The sequence below is a fragment of the Spermophilus citellus genome (assembly GCF_964194105.1).
Source record: "Spermophilus citellus genome assembly, chromosome: 11".
Taxonomy (NCBI): Eukaryota; Metazoa; Chordata; class Mammalia; order Rodentia; family Sciuridae; genus Spermophilus; species Spermophilus citellus.
The window spans coordinates 77,255,866-77,276,601 of record NC_138192.1 but is presented as its reverse complement, the minus strand read 5'-3'; the positions used below and the strand labels follow the sequence as shown (position 1 = coordinate 77,276,601).

Genomic DNA, 20,736 nt, shown 5'->3' with positions numbered 1-20,736 from the left:
GGCTAGAATTAAATATCTCTTCCCATGTGTGAAGTGACTTGCGATTTCTTTTTGCTTTAAATGCCTGCCTTCAGGGTGGGAGACGGTTGGAAACCTGGGTCTAAGGGGGATGGGAATGGGATGGCTCCGACTGTGAATCTGAGAGCTGCAAGTGTGAGAAAAAAAAATCCTCCTCCAGCCTCGGAGGGGGTGTCTCCCCCAATACCAGCTCCCTCCCCCCCGGGCTCGTGGGGCGGGTCTGGTTTGTTCAGTAGCAGCAGCGGCCGCAGCAGAACCCCGGGGCTGAGCGGCAGCGGCCTCCTGGCAGCGCGGGGAAGCGGCGGCTCCAAGACCGCGAGGCCCTGGGGAGATCCCACCGAGGCTGCCGCCGGCATGGAGGAAACGTTGTGCGGAGCCAGAGCCAGCGAGGAAGGATTTCCTTCCCAGCTCAGCGCCCCTACAGGTTGGCGGGGCCTGCTCCGGGCATCAGCGAGGTGGAAGAGGCCTGCGCCGTGGGCCTGGCATCGGCAGCCGGGGAGCGAGGCGGGCACAGCGGGATAACCGGCGAGCCGTAGCCGCTCTCGGGAACCTACGCCGCCACGGCCGCTCATTGTCTCTCCCCTTCCACCCGGGGGGCAAACAGGAAGCGCGCCGCTAGGCCGAGCGACGGACGGGTACCCGGACCAATGAGCATAGCCGACAGAGAGCGTGGCAGCGAATAAGCGCGGAGAAGAGGGGCGGGACTTCCGGGCGGGCTGTCACCCTCTTCCCCCCTTTTGGGCTGGAGGCTCCACCTTTTGTGTTTCCCGCACAGTCAATCAAAATAGGAAAAAAAAATCCCCGGACCGCTCCGGCCGTGTCCGCCGCCGCTTCCCGCATCCTCTCCCGCCGCCGCCGCCTTCGCTCCTCACCATGTGTAAGGCGGCGGGGAGCCCCGCCTGAGGTGCCCTAAACACACTATGACCGGTACGTAAAGCCGAGAGAGAGCAACCCTTGCTGCCGCCGCCGCTGCCGCCGACCACAGCCAGCTCGGGGTCGCCGCCGCCGCCGGCTCCCGGCCCCGAGCGTGCGACCGAGTGTCTGTGAGAGGCAGAAAGCCGCACTCCCCTCCGCCTTCTTCCCCTCCCCGCCAGCCACCGTCCAGCCCTCAAGCCCCAGCAACGCCGTCTCCCCGTCGGACCCCGGGGCAGGCGGCCCGGTCCGCCGAAAGCGCATCCCCCTGTGTGCGGGCGCGGGCGGGCGTGTGTGAGTGACTGACGGTGCGAGAGGAGCGAGCGCGAGTGAGAGCGAGCGGCGCGAAGGGAAAGGGGAGGAGAGGAGAGGAGAGGGGGCAGGGGCAGCGCGGGGAGGAGGAGGAGGAGGGAAAGAGGAGGAGGAGGGTTACAGCCGCGGCGGGCGGGGGCAGCAGCAGGAGGGGAGGAGGGAGCCGCCGCGCCGCCGCCGCCGGGGGGCGGGTGGGGGAGGGGAAGGGGCCTCGGTCGGGGCTCGGAGTAATTTCGCCGCGGCCCGCGGGCCCCCCTCCCTCTCCTCCACCCGCCTTCCTCCCCCCCCCCCCCGCGCTGTGCCTGCAGCTCCCGAAAAGCCCGTGAAACAAGAGGAAATGGCTGCCTTGGACGTGGACAGCGGCGGCAGCGGTGGCGGCGGCCACGGCGAGTATATGCAGCAGCAGCAGCAGCAGCACGGAAACGGCGCGGTGGCGGCGGCGGCGGCGGCCCAGGTGAGGAGCGGCTGAGCCCCGGCCCGGCTCCCCCCTCGCGCCGCTTTCTCCTCCCCTCGCCGCTCCCCTCCCTCCTCTCCCCTCCCCTCCCCCGCCCCGGGAGCTGCCCGCCCGAGGCGCCAACGCTCCGACCCCGCCCGCGCTCCCCCGCCCGCCGCCTTTTTGTGCGTGTGTGAGTGTGCGCGCCCTCCCGGGGTGGGTTCCGGGCGGAAGGTGGAGGCCCGGCGCGCAGCCCGCCGCCCGCCTGCCGCCGACGGGGCCGGTGTGCGTGCGAGCGGGAGGAAAGCCGAGGAGGAGGAGGAGGAGGAGAGCGCGGGCTGGCTCGCCCGGGCGCAGCCGGCGAGGACCGAGCCGCACTTCCTGTGCGAGCGGCGGCCCGGCCCTAACCGCCACCCCCTCCCTGTCTCCCTCTCTGAACCCGCCCATCGGGGGTAGGACACTCAGCCGTCACCGCTTGCTCTGTTGGCCGCTACCTGCAGCAAGATAGGGCCGCCATCGCCGGGCGACGACGAGGAGGAGGCGGCCGCCGCAGCCGGGGCCCCAGCCGCCGCCGCCGGAGCGGTAAGTCCAGCGCGCGCGGCCCGCCCCCGCCGCGGCCCTGCGCCCGCCATCCCGGGCCTGCGCCGCGCCAGCCCCAAAGGCCTCCCCGGCGCCCGCGCGGCCGCGACACGCGCGGGTCGCGGAGCTAGGGCTTCTTTCCTGCTCTGTGCATCCCTGTTTGGATCCCAAGTAAGCACAGGCTTTCTCGAAATTGTCACTGTGGTACCTCGCTGAAAATTCTCAACAAAATGAAGTCTGAGAGGGCGGGGGTAGAGGACTCCAAAATGGATGTTTGAGCAATTCATATCTCTGCTGAAAACTCCTTCGCTGAACACTACATTTTCAAGCACAGCCTATCGGCCATAGATAGTATCAACTAGAAAGGCAGTGTTTAGTTTCTAGAATTTTTGAGTCTGGAGCGTTTTCTGCTGGAAGTTACTAGATCTTAAACTGATTTAAGTCGAGAAGGTTTAATTTGAACTCTTTGTATGCAGGAATGAACACAGTGCTTTTTTTAAGTGACCTTTCAAAATGGTTGAATTTTACTTTTTGCAGACCACTACAAATTTGTACTAATTTTTTCTAAGCGTGGTAAATGAAACGTCCGTTTAGCAACCGTTGAAATTAGCAGTTATTTATATAGTACTTAAGTTTTTGAAATTGAACACGAATATCAGTGTTAGAAACAAGTACAGGTGAAGAATTTTATCTTCATGCTCGTTAATGCATATCATACAGTAGAATTTGGTTGGCAAAACTTTTTTCATTGTATTAAATGACTGCTAGTCCTATAGGATGTGGTGGGTTTCTTTTGGAAGTGTTTCTAGTGTCTGGGGAATGGGGAGGAACTGGCAGTGTTAGATGATGGTGTAAGACAAAATTAGTAACACACTGTAGAGTATTTTTTACGAATTTTATATTTGTTTGGATCGTTGCTGTTGCTTTAGTGTAACCTGTACATGTGTGCATTTGTTAAATTAGTTGAAACGCTTCTCAGTTTAATTTTTTGTGGATTATAAGAATTAATTTGTGGTGGTGGGTTTATTTATTTATTTTTTGGTACTGAAGATTGAATTCAGAGGCCCTTTTACCACCGAGCAACATACACACACGCACACACACATATATATTATATATATATAAATTTTGAGATGGGGCCTTGTTAAGTTTCTGAGGTTGACCTCGAACTTGGGATCCTCCTGCCTCAGCTTCTCTTTTGGAGGTATTGGCCACCATGTTGGCCTGAGTTGAATGGTCACTGTAAAAAGAAAAGTTTGATGTTTGGTATAGTGAATATGTAGGCATTACAAGTTATATTTGGAATTTTAGTGCTTCAGATTATGCTATGGGGGATGTGAATAGTCTTAATGTCTTAATTGTGCTTTTTAAAAGTAGATTAAAGCATAAAAGCATAAAATCATGTTTGTGAGAAGCATTGTTATTTAAACAAATCTGTGGATTGGCAAACCAGTTTTTTAAAAGTATATTCCTCCAGACCCCAGAGTGCCAAAACACATTAACTGTTTATAAACCACTGCACAAGTAAAATTGAAAATTAGACTTCTTCTACTTTTTAAGTATTTCAAATAGGCCAAAATCTTTTTCCTAATTTGCCAGATTTACATATCACCTTATAGATGGGGGAAGGGAGAAGTGAAGAATGAAGAAGGAAGTTATGGGTGAAAATATTATGTGTTAGTCTCAAGCCTAGGATTAGAATACTGTCTCCAACTGTTTCCATGTCTCTTTAGATCTTCTCTGAATTATCACATAATCACTGACAACACATTTACCACCCCATCTTAAATAGAATCATTCTGAGATATCCGAGATTTATCAGACACCTCATAATTTGGCAATCACAGTAAAATGAAAATTAGTTTTTTTTTCAAAATAGAATTTTGTATATTGAAAATTAGTTTTGCTGGCAAACCCTTAGGACATGTATGTTTGGCACATCTGCATAATATTTTTCACTTTGAGTAACGTTGATAAGTCTGGCTTAGATGTTCGCCTTAGCAATAATAAAGATTATTTTTTTCCAGTTCATTGCGCCCCCCCCCCCCCCAAATGAACTTAGATGCAGGGGCATTTGTGCAATCCTATAATCTCAGTGGCTTAGAAGGCTGAGGCAGGAAGATTGCAAGTTGAAAGCCCAGCCTCAGTAATTTAGCTAGTCTCTGAGCAATTTAGTGAGTCCCTGTCTCAAAATAAAAAGGGTTGGATATGGGGCTCAGTGGTTAAGCCCCCCCTGGGTTTAATCCCTGGTACCAAAAAAAAAAAAAAAAAAAAAACCAGACATAGATAATAACCTCATTTTAGTTACTTAAATTTCTGAGAATCATGAGAAATCAGAGTGTTTTTGTAGTTGTGTTTTTAAAAATTTGTGGAATAATTTTAGATTTACAGGAAAGTTGAAAATAGAGAACTGAAAATTACCTTGTGCCCTTCACCCAGCTTCTCCTCATGTTAACATAATTGTGGTACACTTATCAAAATTAGAAAATTAACATTGGTATAGTAATAACTAAAGTAATTACAGGATTTATTTGGATTTTGTCAGGTTTTCCACGAATGTTCATTTTCAGCTCTATAGGATCCATCTTGCAGTAACCACATTGCATATAGTGGAAATATACAGATACAGTTCAACATTATGCCAGTTTAGCTTGATATTTCAAGATTTCAAAGGACCTTGAAAGGCAATCAGCTTCACTAAAGATTTGCTTTAAAGAATATGAATTTGGAATTTGTTAAAAGTGTTCTCACCTATGTATAATGTCCCAAAGCATGGATTCCCAAAGATGGAAGCAGAGCTCTTTTATACTTTATTACTAAAAATGTCTGGAAATTAAAATAGTACACCTATATGCAAGTATTAACTTGTGCAAACTACATTTGTGTGAACTTATGGATTATTTATATGCCTATTTCATTTGTACTGTAGTAAAATAAACTGAACAGATAAATATTATGAGTCATTGTCTGATCTTTGGTTTAAGTTGTAAATTTAGTGTTCATTAGTTTAGCACATAAATGTTGGTGAACTAAAATAAATGAATAGTAGCTTATTTCAAGAAAAGGTTATTATTCCATTTTGTAAGACCTACAGTATCATTGTAATTAATTTATTGAAGTCTGTTTGAGTTCTGTTAATTTCCCTTTAAGGTTTCAACCTGCGTATTTGCTTAAGAGTGGTTCTTAGTTTGATTCCACTTTAGCTTCACACTTGTTCTTGTTTTCAGTTGTGTGTGTGTAGTGTTGCTGGGGGTTGAACCCAGGGCCTGGAACATGCAAGGCAAGCACTGTACCAACTGAACTACCAGCCCTATTTCTGGCTTTTTATATAGCCATCTGTGGGGACTGAAAAGTTAATTATCCTTTCAAAATACTAAGCAATAAATGGTATGAATTTTCTTTTCCCTTTCCACAGGTATCTTATAAGAAGTTTCATCCTTTTTTTTTTTTTCTTTTCTCTCAATCCCATCCCCCTCATTTTTATACACAATTGCATCCTAGGATGCCTTTGTAATGAATTTGTTATAGTAACATCACTGCTGGTACCAACCTTTGATGCCCTCCCCTCCGCCTAGGCTGCTGTAGTTTGGGGTCCTCTTCATTTTGGGCTTGTGTTTATATAGAGAGGGACACTTTCATGGCCAAATGATATTTTGTTAATTGTCCAAAAAGAATACTAGAGTTACTAATAAAAACACTGGACTTTTCTTTAATTTGTAAGTTCATACAGGGGGTTATCTTATACCTAAACCAATATTAATTCTTGTCTTGGTTATGGGTGTTTGTTTTTAATACAGGGGTTTGAACCCAGTGGTGTTTTACCTTTGCGCTACATCCCTAACTCTTATCTATCTGTCTAGTGCTGGGGATCAAATCCAGGACTTGTGCAAGCTAGGCAAGTGCACTACCGCTAAGACACATCCCTAGCCCTATTTTTATTTTATTTTATTTAAAAAAATATTTTTAGGGCTGGGAATGTGGCTTAGGCGGTAGCGCGCTCGTCTGGCATGCGTGCGGCCTGGGTTTGATCCTCAGCACCACATACCAACAAAGATGTTGTGACCCCCGAGAACTAAAAAAAAAAAAAAAAAAATTAAAAATTCTCTCTCTCTCTCTCTCTCTCTCTCTCTCTCTCTCTCTCTCTCTCTCTCTCTCTCTCCCCCCCCCCTCCCTCCCTCCCTCCCCTCTCTCTCTCTCTCTCCCCCCCCCTCCCTCCCTCCCTCCCCTCTCTCTCTCTCTCTCTCTCTCTTTTTTAAAAAAAAATATTTTTAATTGTAGATGGACACAGTGCCTTTATTTTGTTTATTTAGTTTTGTGTGGTGCTGGGGATCTAACCCAGGGCCTCACACATGCTAGGCAAATTCTCTACCACTGAGCTAAACCCCAGCCTCTTAGCCCTATTTTTTAAAAATTTGAGAGGGTCTAGCTGAATTGCTGAGGTTGCTCTTGAATTTCAATCCTCCTACCTCAGCCTCCAGAGTATCTGGAATCACAGGTGTGTGCCACCAAGTCCAGCAGGATTGTGTTTTTATGTCTGTTTCCCTTTGATTTTCGAGTGCTTCCAATAATTCAACACAACATATTATAATGTTTTTGGTGGCAGATGACTTTCTAATTTATCCCTTTCCTATTATTTATTTTATATTGTCTCTTAGATGAAATTTCGCTGATGAAATTTATTTTGCAAAATGAGTGGACTTAGAAAACTTTAATTTTGAAATATTTGGATTTTTTTCATGTGGAATTATGGAAATAACAGGTTTAAAATGGACTTATAGCCCTTTTAGAAGGTTCTAATACCTCAAAATTGATTTTATTGATCCATTTTTATCATTCCATTTCTATCATTTTCTTTGCAATGGTTTAAGGTAAAATACCAGTAATTATTCATTCAATAAATTATATATTGATCTTAATTTGTGCCAGCAATTGTGGTAGCTATCTAATGGAGGCTTTTTCTAAATCTTTTCTTTTAATCTTAGTAATCACCAAAACTTGGGATTTTGACGTGCTCTAAAGTTTATAAAACGTAATATTTTCTTTTTGGTTCTCTTGACCTTTCCTGCAAGATAACATTTTGCCCATTGTGAGCATGTAATATTCTCCCTTTCCCTAAGCATAGTTTTAGTTGAAATCAAAGTTGGATTTGGTGACACCCCCCGCCCCCATTCTGTTTAAAAAATCTGTTTTACAGAAGATTTTAAAAACTACATATCTGCTGCATAAAATATTTGTTTTGTTTGCCTGAAATTTTTGCTTAAGCTATTTGTTGCTGCCTCCCATCTTTGAGCTTCACAGATTTTTAAAAATATATTCTTTTTACCTTGGGCTTATTCACAGAAGTTCATAATGCTTTCTCATTTTGTCTTGGAGATTTTGCTTTCATTTAGTGACCTGTTTTGCTGGGGAAAATGATACTACAGTTTATTTTATTTATTTATTTTTATTATTAATTAAAATTTTTTTTTCGTTGTCAGTGGACCTTTATTTTGTGTATTTATTTACATGTGGTGCTGAGAATTGAACCCAAGCCCCCACACATGCCAGGCAAGTGCTCTACCACTGAGCCACAATCCCAGCCCTACTGTTTATTTAGCTTCTGCAGAGGGGATAACTTGGGCATATTTACTCAGATTTGTTATTTGAGTGGTTGTATTTTCAAGGAATTTCTTTGACTAGAAATTGGTGGTTGAATATCTTTGTCTCAAAAAATAAAACCGTAGGTGCCATAAATTTGACATTTTTTTTAAAGAAAGGAAAGTGGTCAGAATGCCAGTATTGTAAAATTGATTTATGCATGAGCTAGTATATATTTTTTTAAATTTTCTTTTCGTAGTTGTAGACAGACACAATACCCTTATTTTGTTTGTTTTATGTGGTTCCTGGGATTGAACCCAGTGTCTCACACATGCTAGGCAAGCACTCTACTACTGAGCCACAATCCTGGCCCTTCTTCTTTTTCTTCTTCTTCTTCTTTTTTTTTTTTTTTTTTAATATTTTTTAGTTGTAAATGGATCTTTCATTTTATTTATTTATTTATATGTGATGCTGAGCATCAAACCCAGGGTCTCCCACATGCCAGGCAAGTGCTCTTACTACTGAGCCACTACTCCAACCCGAGATAGTATATTCTTTTATTTAAAAAACTTGTAAATTGGGGCTGGGGATGTGGTTCAAGTGGTAGCCCGCTTGCCTAGCATGTGTGAGGCCCTGGGTTCGATTCTTAGCACCAAATAAAAAAATAAATAAAGATATTGTGTCTACCTAAAACTAAAAAATAAATATTAAAAAAAAACTTGTAAATTTAATTCAGGCTAGAAATAGTTAATAGTTGATTCTCCAGATAAATAATAATCTTAAGGTAAAGATTGGATTTTAGACTTACTTTTTAGTATATAGACTTTAAATATCCTTAGTTTACTTAAAATGCCAAAAGGCTGAAGTGAAACATGAAAGATGAAATAAAATTTTAATTTTGATACCAATTGAAGTTGAATGACATGTGACTTTAATATCTGGTGCTTCATTTTCAAATTTAAAATCAAGTTTAACTATATAGTTTAATAAGTATGTATTTTAAAGACAGATTATTTTAGTTCAGGCTTGGAGATTTGTACTGGGTCCACAGTTTCTCTGCCTTTAGTCTCTTCTGCCTTTCTTTTAGTCTCCTTCCTTGGACCTTAGTTTATCTTTATAAAATACAGATGTGATTGCACTTGCTTATTAAGTGTTTATAGCTGTCATTCACTATCTGCAGGACAAAGTCCAAGCCATGTAGTAGGATCTACAGGCCATTTATAGACCTTGATAAAAATGTCATTTTGTTCTCCCATTATTTTTGTCTATAAATAGGAGCCTTTTTGGATCTTGTTTTGAACTTCAAACTCAAAACTGCATATTATTCTTTTTCTTTTTGTCTGTAATTATGTTGTTTCTATACCTTTCTAAATGTCTCTGTTTCTGACAACAGTGAAATCTTACATATTTTAATACTTCAAATATATTGCATGTGAAATCTCTCCTCCAATCTTTATGTTCCCACATAATATTTTCATCAGGTGGCTAGTATATGCCACTTTTCACATTGTATTAGTTTGTGTATGTCTGCTTGGATGGAGTGTGAACCATTTGAATATAGGGTTCATAATATATACTCATTCATCCTTATTCATTTTGGCAGCTATATTCAGTGTTTGAATTGAGTCATTAAACTATGGTTCATCCTTTATATATAAATAACTACAGAAAATTAAGGAGCTTCCTTAAAAGATTTTAGATCTTTTGCTATATTATTTGCATTAAACTTTATGGAGTTTTATTGCATTAAACTTTATGGAGTTTTATGGAATTTCTAAGTTGGGAAAACAGTATTTGTTTTAACCTTTTTTAATGGTTACAGACCCCCTTTGGGAATATGATAAAACCCTAGATTATTTTCCCCCTCCCCAACTTTGAAAAAGTTGATATGGTCTTTTTATAGGATTTAGAAATTCCCTTGAAGCCTGGTTATATATCCTAGGTTGACAATGCTAGGCTAGATGTGCTTTTATGTTCTCATTATCTAGTGACATATGGAGTTAGAGAAAATTATAGATAGGTTTGTAAATAAGTGGAATAGAGATGGCTTGATTTTGATGGTGAGTAAATCATATAGGGTCCTATTCCCAGTGGCTTTACCCCTGTTATTAGTAGAGTCCAAGTATGGCATAGTGTTTAAGGACCTGAGTTTGGAGTTAGTTTTAGCCTAGTTTTAAATCCTGTCTTGGTCACTTGACAACAATGTGACTGTCCCTCGATTTTCTCATCTGTAAGATAGGGATGATAATAAATTCTATAAAATATAATTGTTTTAGCTGGTCAGGTACAGTGGTGCACATCTGTAATCTCAGTGGCTTGGGAGGCTGAGGCCAGAGGATCGTGAGTTCAAAGCCAACCTCAGCAACTTAGTGAGGCCCCTAAACAATTTAGTGAGATTTATTTCAAAATAAAATGTAAAAAAAAAGGATGGAGATGTGGCTCAGTGGTTAAGTGCCCCTGGGTTCAATCCCTGGAACCAAAAAAAGCAAATGAGAGAGTCTTAAACCTTGTTACAGTATTTGGCATATAAAGAAAAGCTTAGATCATTTGCTTAAAAAATATCTACCATTTGACATTGGCATGCAGGATTTTTTTATTTTTTATTTTGTGACAGGGTCTTACCAAGTTGCTGAGGCTGTCTTTGAACTTGTAATCCCCCTGCATTTGCCTCTCAGGTCACTGGGATTACAGTGGAGCATCACTGTGCTGGGCCTGATATGGAGGGTTTTTTTTTGTTGTTGTTGTTGTTTTTTTTTTGCTTTCTGCTTTTTCTGCTGGCATTGTTCCAATGTTGCCTATGTGACCATATGGGTGATCCCAGAGATTTCTAGCAGGTTACAGCATACAAAACATATATGCCTGGCATTCTACTAGAATCTTAGAAAAGTAAGTAAAACCAAACCAAGTCTAAATCTTCCAGTTTTTGGATTCTAGAAAAGCTTTTCAGATGGGGCTTCTTTACTCTGTAGTCACAGGGCAATAATAACCTTTCCTTACGAAGTTTTTATAAAGTTTCTTTTTTTTAGTAGTTCATGATAAAAGTGAAGAACTTGATGGGTATGCTTATGAAATTCCACTAATCATGAGTTTATTCTGAAGTACCTTAATATATATCATAAAAGAATAGCTTTAATTATTTGATTTAAGGTTTATAGCAGTAATATACAAATCTTATTTTTCTAACTCAGATAACTTTAACACTGCACTGTTCACAATTATAGTACTCTGGATTTATTGACATTTTTAGTGGGTTGTATACTTTTTTATACTTTTTAGTGGGTTGTGCACTTTCTTAGCTCTTTAGTAGTTGTCATGTTTGGTTTGAACTGTTTATAATCTATTCTAGCCACTTCCACTTAAAAAAAAACCAAAAACACTATAAACATTAGTGATTATAGATGAGTAATTGGAAGATCATAGTCCCAGACTCATTTGCTGCACGATTTCAAGACCTGCCCAGGGCAACATAGCAAGACTCCATTTCCAAAACATTAAGAAAAAATTTGATCAGGTCATGATAAATAGAATGGGCTGTCTTCACAATAACTAACAAAACTGTAAGGATTATTGTTGTAGTTTGTACAGTATTTTGTATTTTAGTCCTGTTATGTTATTAAGGGGATTTTCACTCTTAGATAGTAGGATTTATACTAGTTTAGAGTTTGTTTTGTTTTTTTTTTTCTTTAAGAATTGGTTTAAACATACCACAAAATATATCACAACATTTTTGTTTTCTTCATCCAGACAGGTGATTTGGCTTCTGCCCAGTTAGGAGGAGCACCAAACCGATGGGAGGTTTTGTCAGCCACACCTACAACTATAAAAGATGAAGCTGGTAATCTAGTACAGATTCCAAGTGCTGCTACTTCGAGTGGGCAGTATGTCCTTCCCCTTCAAAATTTGCAGAATCAACAAATATTTTCAGTTGCACCAGGATCAGATTCATCAAATGGTACAGTGCCCAATGTTCAATATCAAGTAATACCACAGATTCAGTCAACAGATGGTCAGCAGGTTCAGATTGGTTTCACAGGCTCTTCAGATAATGGGGGTATAAATCAAGAAAGCAGTCAAATTCAGATCATTCCTGGCTCTAATCAAACCTTACTTGCCTCTGGAACACCTCCTGCTAATATCCAGAATCTCATACCACAGACTGGTCAAGTCCAGGTTCAGGGAGTTGCAATTGGTGGTTCATCTTTTCCTGGCCAAACCCAAGTAGTTGCTAATGTGCCTCTTGGTCTGCCAGGAAATATTACCTTTGTACCAATCAATAGTGTCGATCTAGATTCTTTGGGACTCTCGGGCAGTTCTCAGACAATGACTGCAGGCATTAATGCCGATGGACATTTGATAAACACAGGACAAGCTATGGATAGTTCAGACAATTCAGAAAGAACTGGTGAGCGGGTTTCTCCTGATATTAATGAAACTAATACTGATACAGATTTATTTGTGCCAACATCCTCTTCATCACAGTTGCCTGTTACGATAGATAGTACAGGTATATTACAACAAAATACAAATAGCTTGACTACTTCTAGTGGGCAAGTTCATTCTTCAGATCTTCAGGGAAATTATATCCAGTCGCCTGTTTCCGAAGAGACACAGGCTCAGAATATTCAGGTTTCTACAGCACAGCCTGTTGTACAACATCTACAGCTTCAAGATTCTCAGCAGCCAACCAGTCAAGCCCAAATTGTGCAAGGTATTACACCACAGACAATCCATGGTGTGCAAGCCAGTGGTCAAAATATATCACAACAGGCTTTGCAAAATCTTCAGTTGCAGCTGAATCCTGGAACCTTTTTAATTCAGGCACAGACAGTGACCCCTTCTGGACAGATAACTTGGCAAACATTTCAAGTACAAGGGGTCCAGAACTTGCAGAATTTGCAAATACAGAATACTGCTGCCCAACAAATAACTTTGACGCCTGTCCAGACACTCACGCTTGGTCAAGTTGCAGCAGGTGGAGCCTTGACTTCAACTCCAGTTAGTCTAAGCACTGGTCAATTGCCAAATCTACAGACAGTTACAGTAAACTCTCTAGATTCTACTGGTATACAGCTACATCCAGGAGAGAATGCTGACAGTCCTGCAGGTGAGTCTTAAATGATGGCCTTCCATAAAAAGTGTAGTTATAATATATGGGGAAATTTTTATTAGCATATAGCTTTCATTAAAGATGACATGTCCCTATGTTTATATGAAAGTAGACATCAAAGTGTCTTCCAAATTGTTCTTTGAAAGTTTTGAAGTTAAGGTTTCATTTTTCTGTTATGCCAATTACATTTGTAGTTTCCTTTGTTTTGACATCTGGTGTTGTCAAGCATTACAGAATTTAATTTTGCAGGTAGTGTGTCTTGTTTGGCCCTTGTGTGATTTGGTTTAAACATTGTGTGCATTATATTTGGTTGATCATATTAGCATAGAGTAGAGTACTTATGTAGCTGTCTTAGTCACAAACTAGCTATGTGATTTTGGATAGGTTTTTTTTTTTTTTTTCTCTTGAAAACTTGGTTTCCTCATTGTGTGAAATGGGATATTAGTAACTTCATATCTAGGATACCTTCTAGATGTAACATGTGCTCCTCACTCCCACCCTTGCAGAATTGAACCCATGGGTACTTTACCATTGAGTTATATCCCCAGTTCTTTATTTTATTTTATTTTTTTAAATTGTGAGGCAGAATCTCTCTCACTTAAGTTGGTGAGGCTGACCTCAAACTTGTGATCCTCCTGTCTCCCAAATTGGTGGGATTACAGGTATGCCCTATCACGCCAAACTCCTTTTCCTTGTGAGAAATTTGGGACATATGCTTAGAATGTTGGAATTGCCCATGAATCTCAGATCTGTATTTGGAAATTCTTCAATTGTGTTTGTGCCTTCTGAGTCTGGGTTTAGAGCAGCAGTTCTTGAAGTGTGGTCTGTCCCCAAGACCCGTTCAGAGGTTCTTTATGTGAAAGTACTTTTTTTTCGGTACCAGGAACTGAACTCAGAAGCACTTAAACACTGAGCCACATCCCCAGCCCTTTTTTGTATTTTATTTAGAGACAGGATCTCATTGAATTGCTTAGTGCCTCATCATTACTGAGGCTGGATTTGAACTCAAAATCCTCCTGCCTCCTTAAGCCCCTGAGATTACAGGTGTGCACCATCACACCCAGCTGAAACTTCTTTTAATAATAATACTAAGGGCTGGGGATGTGGCTCAAGCGGTAGCGCGCTCGCCTCACATGCGTGCGGCCCAGGTTCGATCCTCAGCACCACATACAGACAAAGATGCTGTGTCCACCAAATACTGAAAAATAAATATTAAAGTTCTCTCTCTCTCTCCCTCTTTCTCACTCTCTCTCACTCTTTCTTAAAAAAAAAAAAATAATACTAAGATAATATTAAGAAGTTACTTGATTTTTTTTTTTTCCCCATCTCCAGTGTTCACACTTTCACTGATGGTGGACCAAACTACTAGTATTTTCCTGACTCTGCACTTGCAGTTAAAGAAAAATTTGTTTCACTGAAGAATGACATACATGAGTCAATAAAAAGTTATTTTTGCTAAATGTCAACTCTTTAGAGCTGCATATCTTTTAAAAAACAGTAGATTTATTGGATTCTAACTCACATACTATAAAATTCACCTTTTATATAATTGAGTAGTTTTTTAAACATAGTCACAGACTTGTGCAGCCATCATCACTATCTAATTTTAGAGCATTTTCATCACCCCTAAAAGAAACCCATAGCTATTAGTAGTCATTTCTCATTCCATCCCATCTCCCAACTTCTAACAACCACTGTCTTTCTGTCTCTTTGGATTTGCATATTCGTTCATAGTAGTGAATTATATAACGTGTGGCCTTTTGTGTCTGGCTTCTTTCATACAGTGTGTTTTCAAGGTTCATCTATGGTACAGCATGTCAGTACTTCATTTCCCTTTATGGCCCAATATTCCATTGTATGCCAAATTTTATTTTTCTATTGATGGAAATTTGGATTGTTTCCACTTTGGGGCTATTATGAATAATGGTGCCGTGAACATTTTGTATATAGTTTTTTGTGTGGACATGGATTTTTCTTTTGAGGAATGGGTACTAGGTTCTATGGTAATTCAGTGTTTGAGGAATTGCTAAAAAGGTTTTTCCGAAAAGAATGCACCATCTTGTATTCCCACCAGCATTATATGAGAGTTTCAGTTTTTCTAATTCTGGTCAATGCTTATTATTGATCATCATTTTATAACCACCCTATTGGGTACGAAGTGATATCTCATTATGGTTTTGGTTTGCAGTTCTTACTGATGGCTATAATATTCTTTGTGAGGAAAAGGGAAGTATGCTTTAATAAAGCATTTCTGCTGCCTACCAAAATAAGATAATTGACTTTGAAAAAAAAAGCACTTTTCCCTGTTGTACAATCTTGTGTGTTACAAGCTGAAATATTGTTTTTACTTGAAAGAACAACTGACAAGCTATGGTTTTGGGGACTTCAGATATTAAGTGACAAATAATTAAGCAAAAGTAAATGAAGTAAGCTTGTCATTTAAACCCTACAATATTTCTTGCTAGTGATAAAACATGGACTTTCCAGTTAAAATTAGAATTTTGGCTAAAATCTACTACTGTGAGTTTGTTAGCTTCTTTATACTTAACATTTTTCTTTGGAGATGGGTGGTGCTATAAATAAATAGAATCTGTTTGATATTGTAATATTATACCAACACTTGGAAGATCTATATGAAAAACTCAGTGAATCAGTAACTTTTATTTTTCATTTTCATATGTATTACACATAGGTATTGGGGATTGAACCCAGGGGCCCTTTACTATTGAGTATAGGATCTCACTGCTGCTAAGCTCTTGCCTCAGCTTCACTATGTGCTTATAGGTATGTACCATCCTGCCTGGCAGTCCATAGTTTTTAGGTGATGAACTTATTATCATGGGTATTATTGAATTATTATACATGGGTAAAAGCCATTTAAAATACAAGATAGATACTGAGTGTGAAAAATTTACCAATTCGGTGTAAGATTTCATATTTCAACTGAGTTAAGAAACTGCCACTTGTCAAGTTTGGTGGTATCAAAGAAAACCCAGTTTTTTGAAAGGCTATTAAATTATTCTTCCCTTTTCCAGCTGCGTATTTTTGTGAGAGTATATATCTTCAAATGCTTCAACCCAAACCACATATTGCAAGAGATTGAATGTGAAAGTGGATCTGAGACGTTTTTGACTTCTTTTAATCTGGATACTACAGAGATTTGCAAAAATGTAAAACATGGTTTCTTTTATGAAAAGTGTTTTGGCAGCTTTTTCATAAAATGTTAATTCATTTTCATTTTATTTATTTATTTATGGTGCTGGGGATTGAACCCAGGGCCCTGTGCATGTGAGGCAAACACTCTACCAACTGAGCTATATCCCCAGCCCAAAGTGTTAATTTATATTAACATGTTAATGGATTTATTTATTTAATGGTGTCAAGCAAATCCAGGGTCTCATGCATGCTAGCCAAGTTCTCTACTGTATTTACTTTAAATGAATTTTAAAATTTAAAATTTCTTATTTTTAATATAGTAAGTATGTCTAATATGATATATATATACACACACACACACACACACACACACACACACACATACATGAATATGGATGTGAGTATACGTGTGTGTATCCTACACGAATAAAAGGTTTTTGGGGAACCTCAGAGTTTAAAATAGAGTGTCCTGGGTTGGTGGAGGAGTGTGTGCTTAGCATGTGTGAGACCTTGAGTTCAATCCCTAGGTCTTGAGACTAAAATGTTTGAGAATTACTGGTAAGATGACAGACTTCGAAGACAATTTGAAACATTTGAATATTCTTTCTTAAAAATATTTGAAAATAGTTTTTAACGATTACTTAAATTAATGTTATAGAGTGTTATTACATGTTAGAAACATCTCCAGAATTTGTGATTTTTGTGGATTTATGTTGATGTTGAATTTATGAGTCTCTTAAGTATTAGTAAGATGATTTCAGGTGTTATCAAATAGGAACACGGAATTAAATACAAAGTGGAGGGTTGGGGTTATGGCTCAGTGATAGAGCGCTTGTCTAGCATGTGTGAGGCACTGGGTTTGATTCTCAGCACCACATAAAAATAATAAAGGTTCATCCACAACTGAAGCATATATAAATAACATATGTATATATGTGTGTGTGCATGTGTATATATGTGTATGTGTATACATACATATATACATAAAATTTAAAAATACAATTTTTTTCAATATTTATTTTTTTAGTTTTCTGCGGACACAACATCTTATTTGTATGTGGTGCTGAGGATCGAACCCAGCTCTGTGTGGATGTCAGGCGAGCGTGCTACCGCTTGAGCCACATCCCCAGCCTCTAAAAATACAATTTTAAAAAATAAACATAAAATTTTAAAAAAATGTAGTTTACTGAATGGTAGTCTGAAAGGGTAAAATAAAGTACTCCAGAAGGACATTAAGTTTGTTCCAATTTTAAAGAATGGGGAGCTGGAAATGGAGGTGCATGCCTGCAGCTACTTAGAAGCTGAAGAAGGAGGATTGCAAGCCCACGTGGACAACTTAGTGGGACTTTGTCTCAAAAAAAGTAATAAGGACTGGGGATGTAACTCAGTGGTAGAGTGCCCCTGTCCTGGGGGAAAGTTTTGTTGTTGAGAAAGTAAAGTTAAAGCAAATGAGAATTTAAAATGCTGGATAGTACAGTGGTAGAGCTTATAGGAGTTCTTACAAGTTCCTAAAAAGTGGGGGATTCAGAGATAAATTATTATTTTTTCCAGCATAAGACATTTTTATCTGTGCTAGGAATAGTATACCCAGATGAAAATGCTTAATACTTTGACATATTTGGTTTGCATTTTTGATAAGTATGAAATTAATGTAACAGGATAAGGTATCCTCTTCCTCCAAAAATCAGGGCTTTGGAATTTGTCTCTTTAAAGTTCCCATTTAATAAAAATGACCTCTATTCCAGCCTTTTTAAAGTTTTGGGCTCCTCCTCTTGTGAGATAATTTTACTATCCCTTGTCCCTTAAGAGCAGATCCCTGAGGCAGAGTAAGCACAAGGCAAACAGAATAATATAAGCAAAAGAGGAAAGTGACTTTGGCTAGGCTAATATTATATAAGGAAAGTCTGAGGAAAGGTAGGATAAAGAGGGAATTAAGAACTCTGTTTTGGATTTGTTGAATTTGAAATTTCTATTATATATCCATAGTAAAGTGTTTTAAAATAAACAGTTGGATATGTTGGATATCAGAATCTGGTGCTCAAGTTGGTTGGAGATAAAATATAGGGTGTCATTAATGTATATAGATGTGACTAGATGAAATCATTCAGGTCATATAGCTTCTTAACCTTTTGTTGCATGGTAGAAACTCACAGGGAACTTCTAAAAAAAAAATGCTAACAACTTGTGTTCACCCGCCTCTCAGTTCTAATTTAATTGCTCTGTATGAGGCCTAGGAAAAAAATCCCAAAGGGATTTTGAAGTACAGCTGGTTTCTGAATTACTTAACTTAGTGAGCAAGGAATATAATAGAGGTTGGAATAGGTATCATTTTCAGCCTGAAGTTATTTCTCCAGATTTTTCAAATGAGCTGTCTAGCACAGAATCAAAGGTAACTAGGTATATGAGATCAGACACAAATGAGAACCAGTAGGAACAATACAAATAGACCACTGGAACTCCTGATAACAAAAATTATGAAATGTGGACTGAAACACCTGTTTATAGTGGTCTAGGAGATAAAAGCCAACCTTCAAATTTTTAAGATTTAGAGACCATAATAAAAATGACATTACTGGTTTGTGAAAAAAACCAAATAAAAATCTAGCAACTGAAGCTTAAAATATAAAATTGAGGAAAATTTTGGAGGCTTTGCCAACATTTAGAGAGTGAAGTAGAGAAGGATCCAGCAAAGGAAACAGAAGGAGCTTCCTGGAGAGAGTGATATCCTGGAATCCAAACCAATAAACTACCTAAGAAAGGTAGTGGGAGTAACTTTCATACATTGTAGACAGAATATGTAAAATGATAGAGAATGAGAGATAAGAGGAAGATAATGGTTGTCCCCGGCCCTTAACAAATAGATTCAGTAGAGTGCAGGAGAAGAAAACCTGGGCAGAATGACTTAATGGGGGTGGGGGGGGGGAGAAGATGGTAACTGGAGGTGAATTTGGTTAAAGGAGGATTTTTTTTTTCCAGAAATGTATCAGTAAAGATGCTGTAAAGAAGGTAAAATGGATAAAAGATTTGAAGAAGGCAAGGAAGATGAAATATAGGACCATGGGTATAGTAGAGGTTGGGCAATCCAAGTCTGAGTCGGTCTGAAATGGTCTGAGAAAATTTGGAAATTGAGATTTGAAACAATTGCAGTAGTATTGGGTTCCCACTTGAACAATTAGCAAAATTGTGTGTTTTTCTCCAGTTGCTGTGCTGCTGGGATGTATGTACAGCGTTAATTCTTCTCCCAAGTAAAAAAAAAAAAACTTTTGATTTTTCTCTACCATGTTTTTGTGAACTCTTCCTATCCATTCTCATTTTGTTAACCTGGCTCTAACTGGCCCCTGATCTTTTCTCTTTCCAGTTCATTTACAATTAAAAAAAAGAGTTTCATTTTTTGAATAGGCAATAGGGCATAAGGCACAACTTGAAAAGATATAAAAAGTGTAATTAATAGGTTAATTTCTTTCCTTCCTTAATCCTTAAGTTCCTAGTAGCTTTTTTTTTTTTTTTTTTGGAGTGGGGGGAGAATGTTGGGTATTGAACCCCAGGGCTTTGTGCTTGCCAAGCAGGTGCTGTACCACTAAATGAACTCCAGCCCTTAAATTTGTAGCTTTTACAGAAGACCCTTGACTTAGAATTATGTTTCAGAAACCAGTGTATAAACTTGAGAGGGAACATGCTAAGAGAAGCCAAAGAAATTTTAGATTGGTTTGCTTTCATATGAGAGAATTTAGTAGAATTGTGACTGGTTTCAAAGTTCTTTTAACACTACAGATTTTATGTGCTGTAAGAATAACATGTTGAAAGATTTTTAAAGTGTTAAGTTCTTGGGGCTGGGGATGTGGCTCAAGCGGTAGCGCGCTCGCCTGGCATGCGTGCGGCCCGGGTTCGATCCTCAGCACCACATACCAACAAAGATGTTGTGTCTGCCAAGAACTAAAAATAAATATTAAAAATTCTCTCTCTCTCTCTCTCTCCTCTCTCACTCACTCTTTAAAAAAAAAATGTTAAGTTCTTTTTTGTCTTTGAGTAATTCATATGAAACGCTTGAATGAAATGTTATATCTGAGGTAAACAATCTGGAGGTAATTTGGCTTGTATAGATGATAGGTATATTGGGGTTTGTTAAATATGTAAACTACATTTTTAAAAAATTTTATGTTTATTTTTTAAAATTGTATTTTTAGGGGCTGGGGATGTGGCTCAAGCGGTAGCACACTCGCCTGACATCCACACACAGCTGGGTTCGATCCTCAGCACCACATACAAATATTTTACTTTTGTATATATTTGAGATCTTATATAATAGAAAGCTTTTGAAAATGTTTGGTCCTCTCATGTTTTTGATTAGTGGAAATTTTCAATTACAAAAGTTTTTTAAGAGAAACAACACACTAGTAATATTGGACTTTTGGTGCCAGAAGATCCCTGTGATGGCTTGGGTTAGTGAGCCTTGTTCATAGTTAACAGCTTGGGTAGAGTGTGAATACTTACTTGGCTCTCAAGTAGAAAGGATTTTATGGTTCTATGAAAGCCTTAAGATAGATTTTTGAGTCTAGACTGTGTTGCTTCTGCTTTTATCTCCTGTAATACGAAGAAAGTAGTTGATAAATGTCAGGGTTTGACTCTTTATATACTAAATTGC

At 39.6% G+C, this 20,736-nt stretch overlaps 1 protein-coding gene across 2 annotated transcripts in view; it reads left to right on the top strand.

Moving 5' to 3' along the window:
- The first annotated feature begins 232 nt into the window (after window positions 1–232).
- Window positions 233–20,736, top strand: part of SP3 (Sp3 transcription factor) — a 53,088-nt gene continuing 32,584 nt past the window's right edge. Inside the window, exons 1-4 of one of the 2 annotated variants that reach the window (XM_081262236.1) lie at window positions 235–945; window positions 1,551–1,696; window positions 2,132–2,257; window positions 11,576–12,935. In XM_081262236.1, coding sequence (XP_081118362.1) covers window positions 939–945; window positions 1,551–1,696; window positions 2,132–2,257; window positions 11,576–12,935 — 1,639 coding nt within the window. In that variant the 5' untranslated portion in view covers window positions 235–938. Of the gene's footprint in view, window positions 946–1,550; window positions 1,697–2,131; window positions 2,258–11,575; window positions 12,936–20,736 lie in introns of both variants that reach the window. The other variant, XM_081262237.1, reaches the window with a different exon arrangement.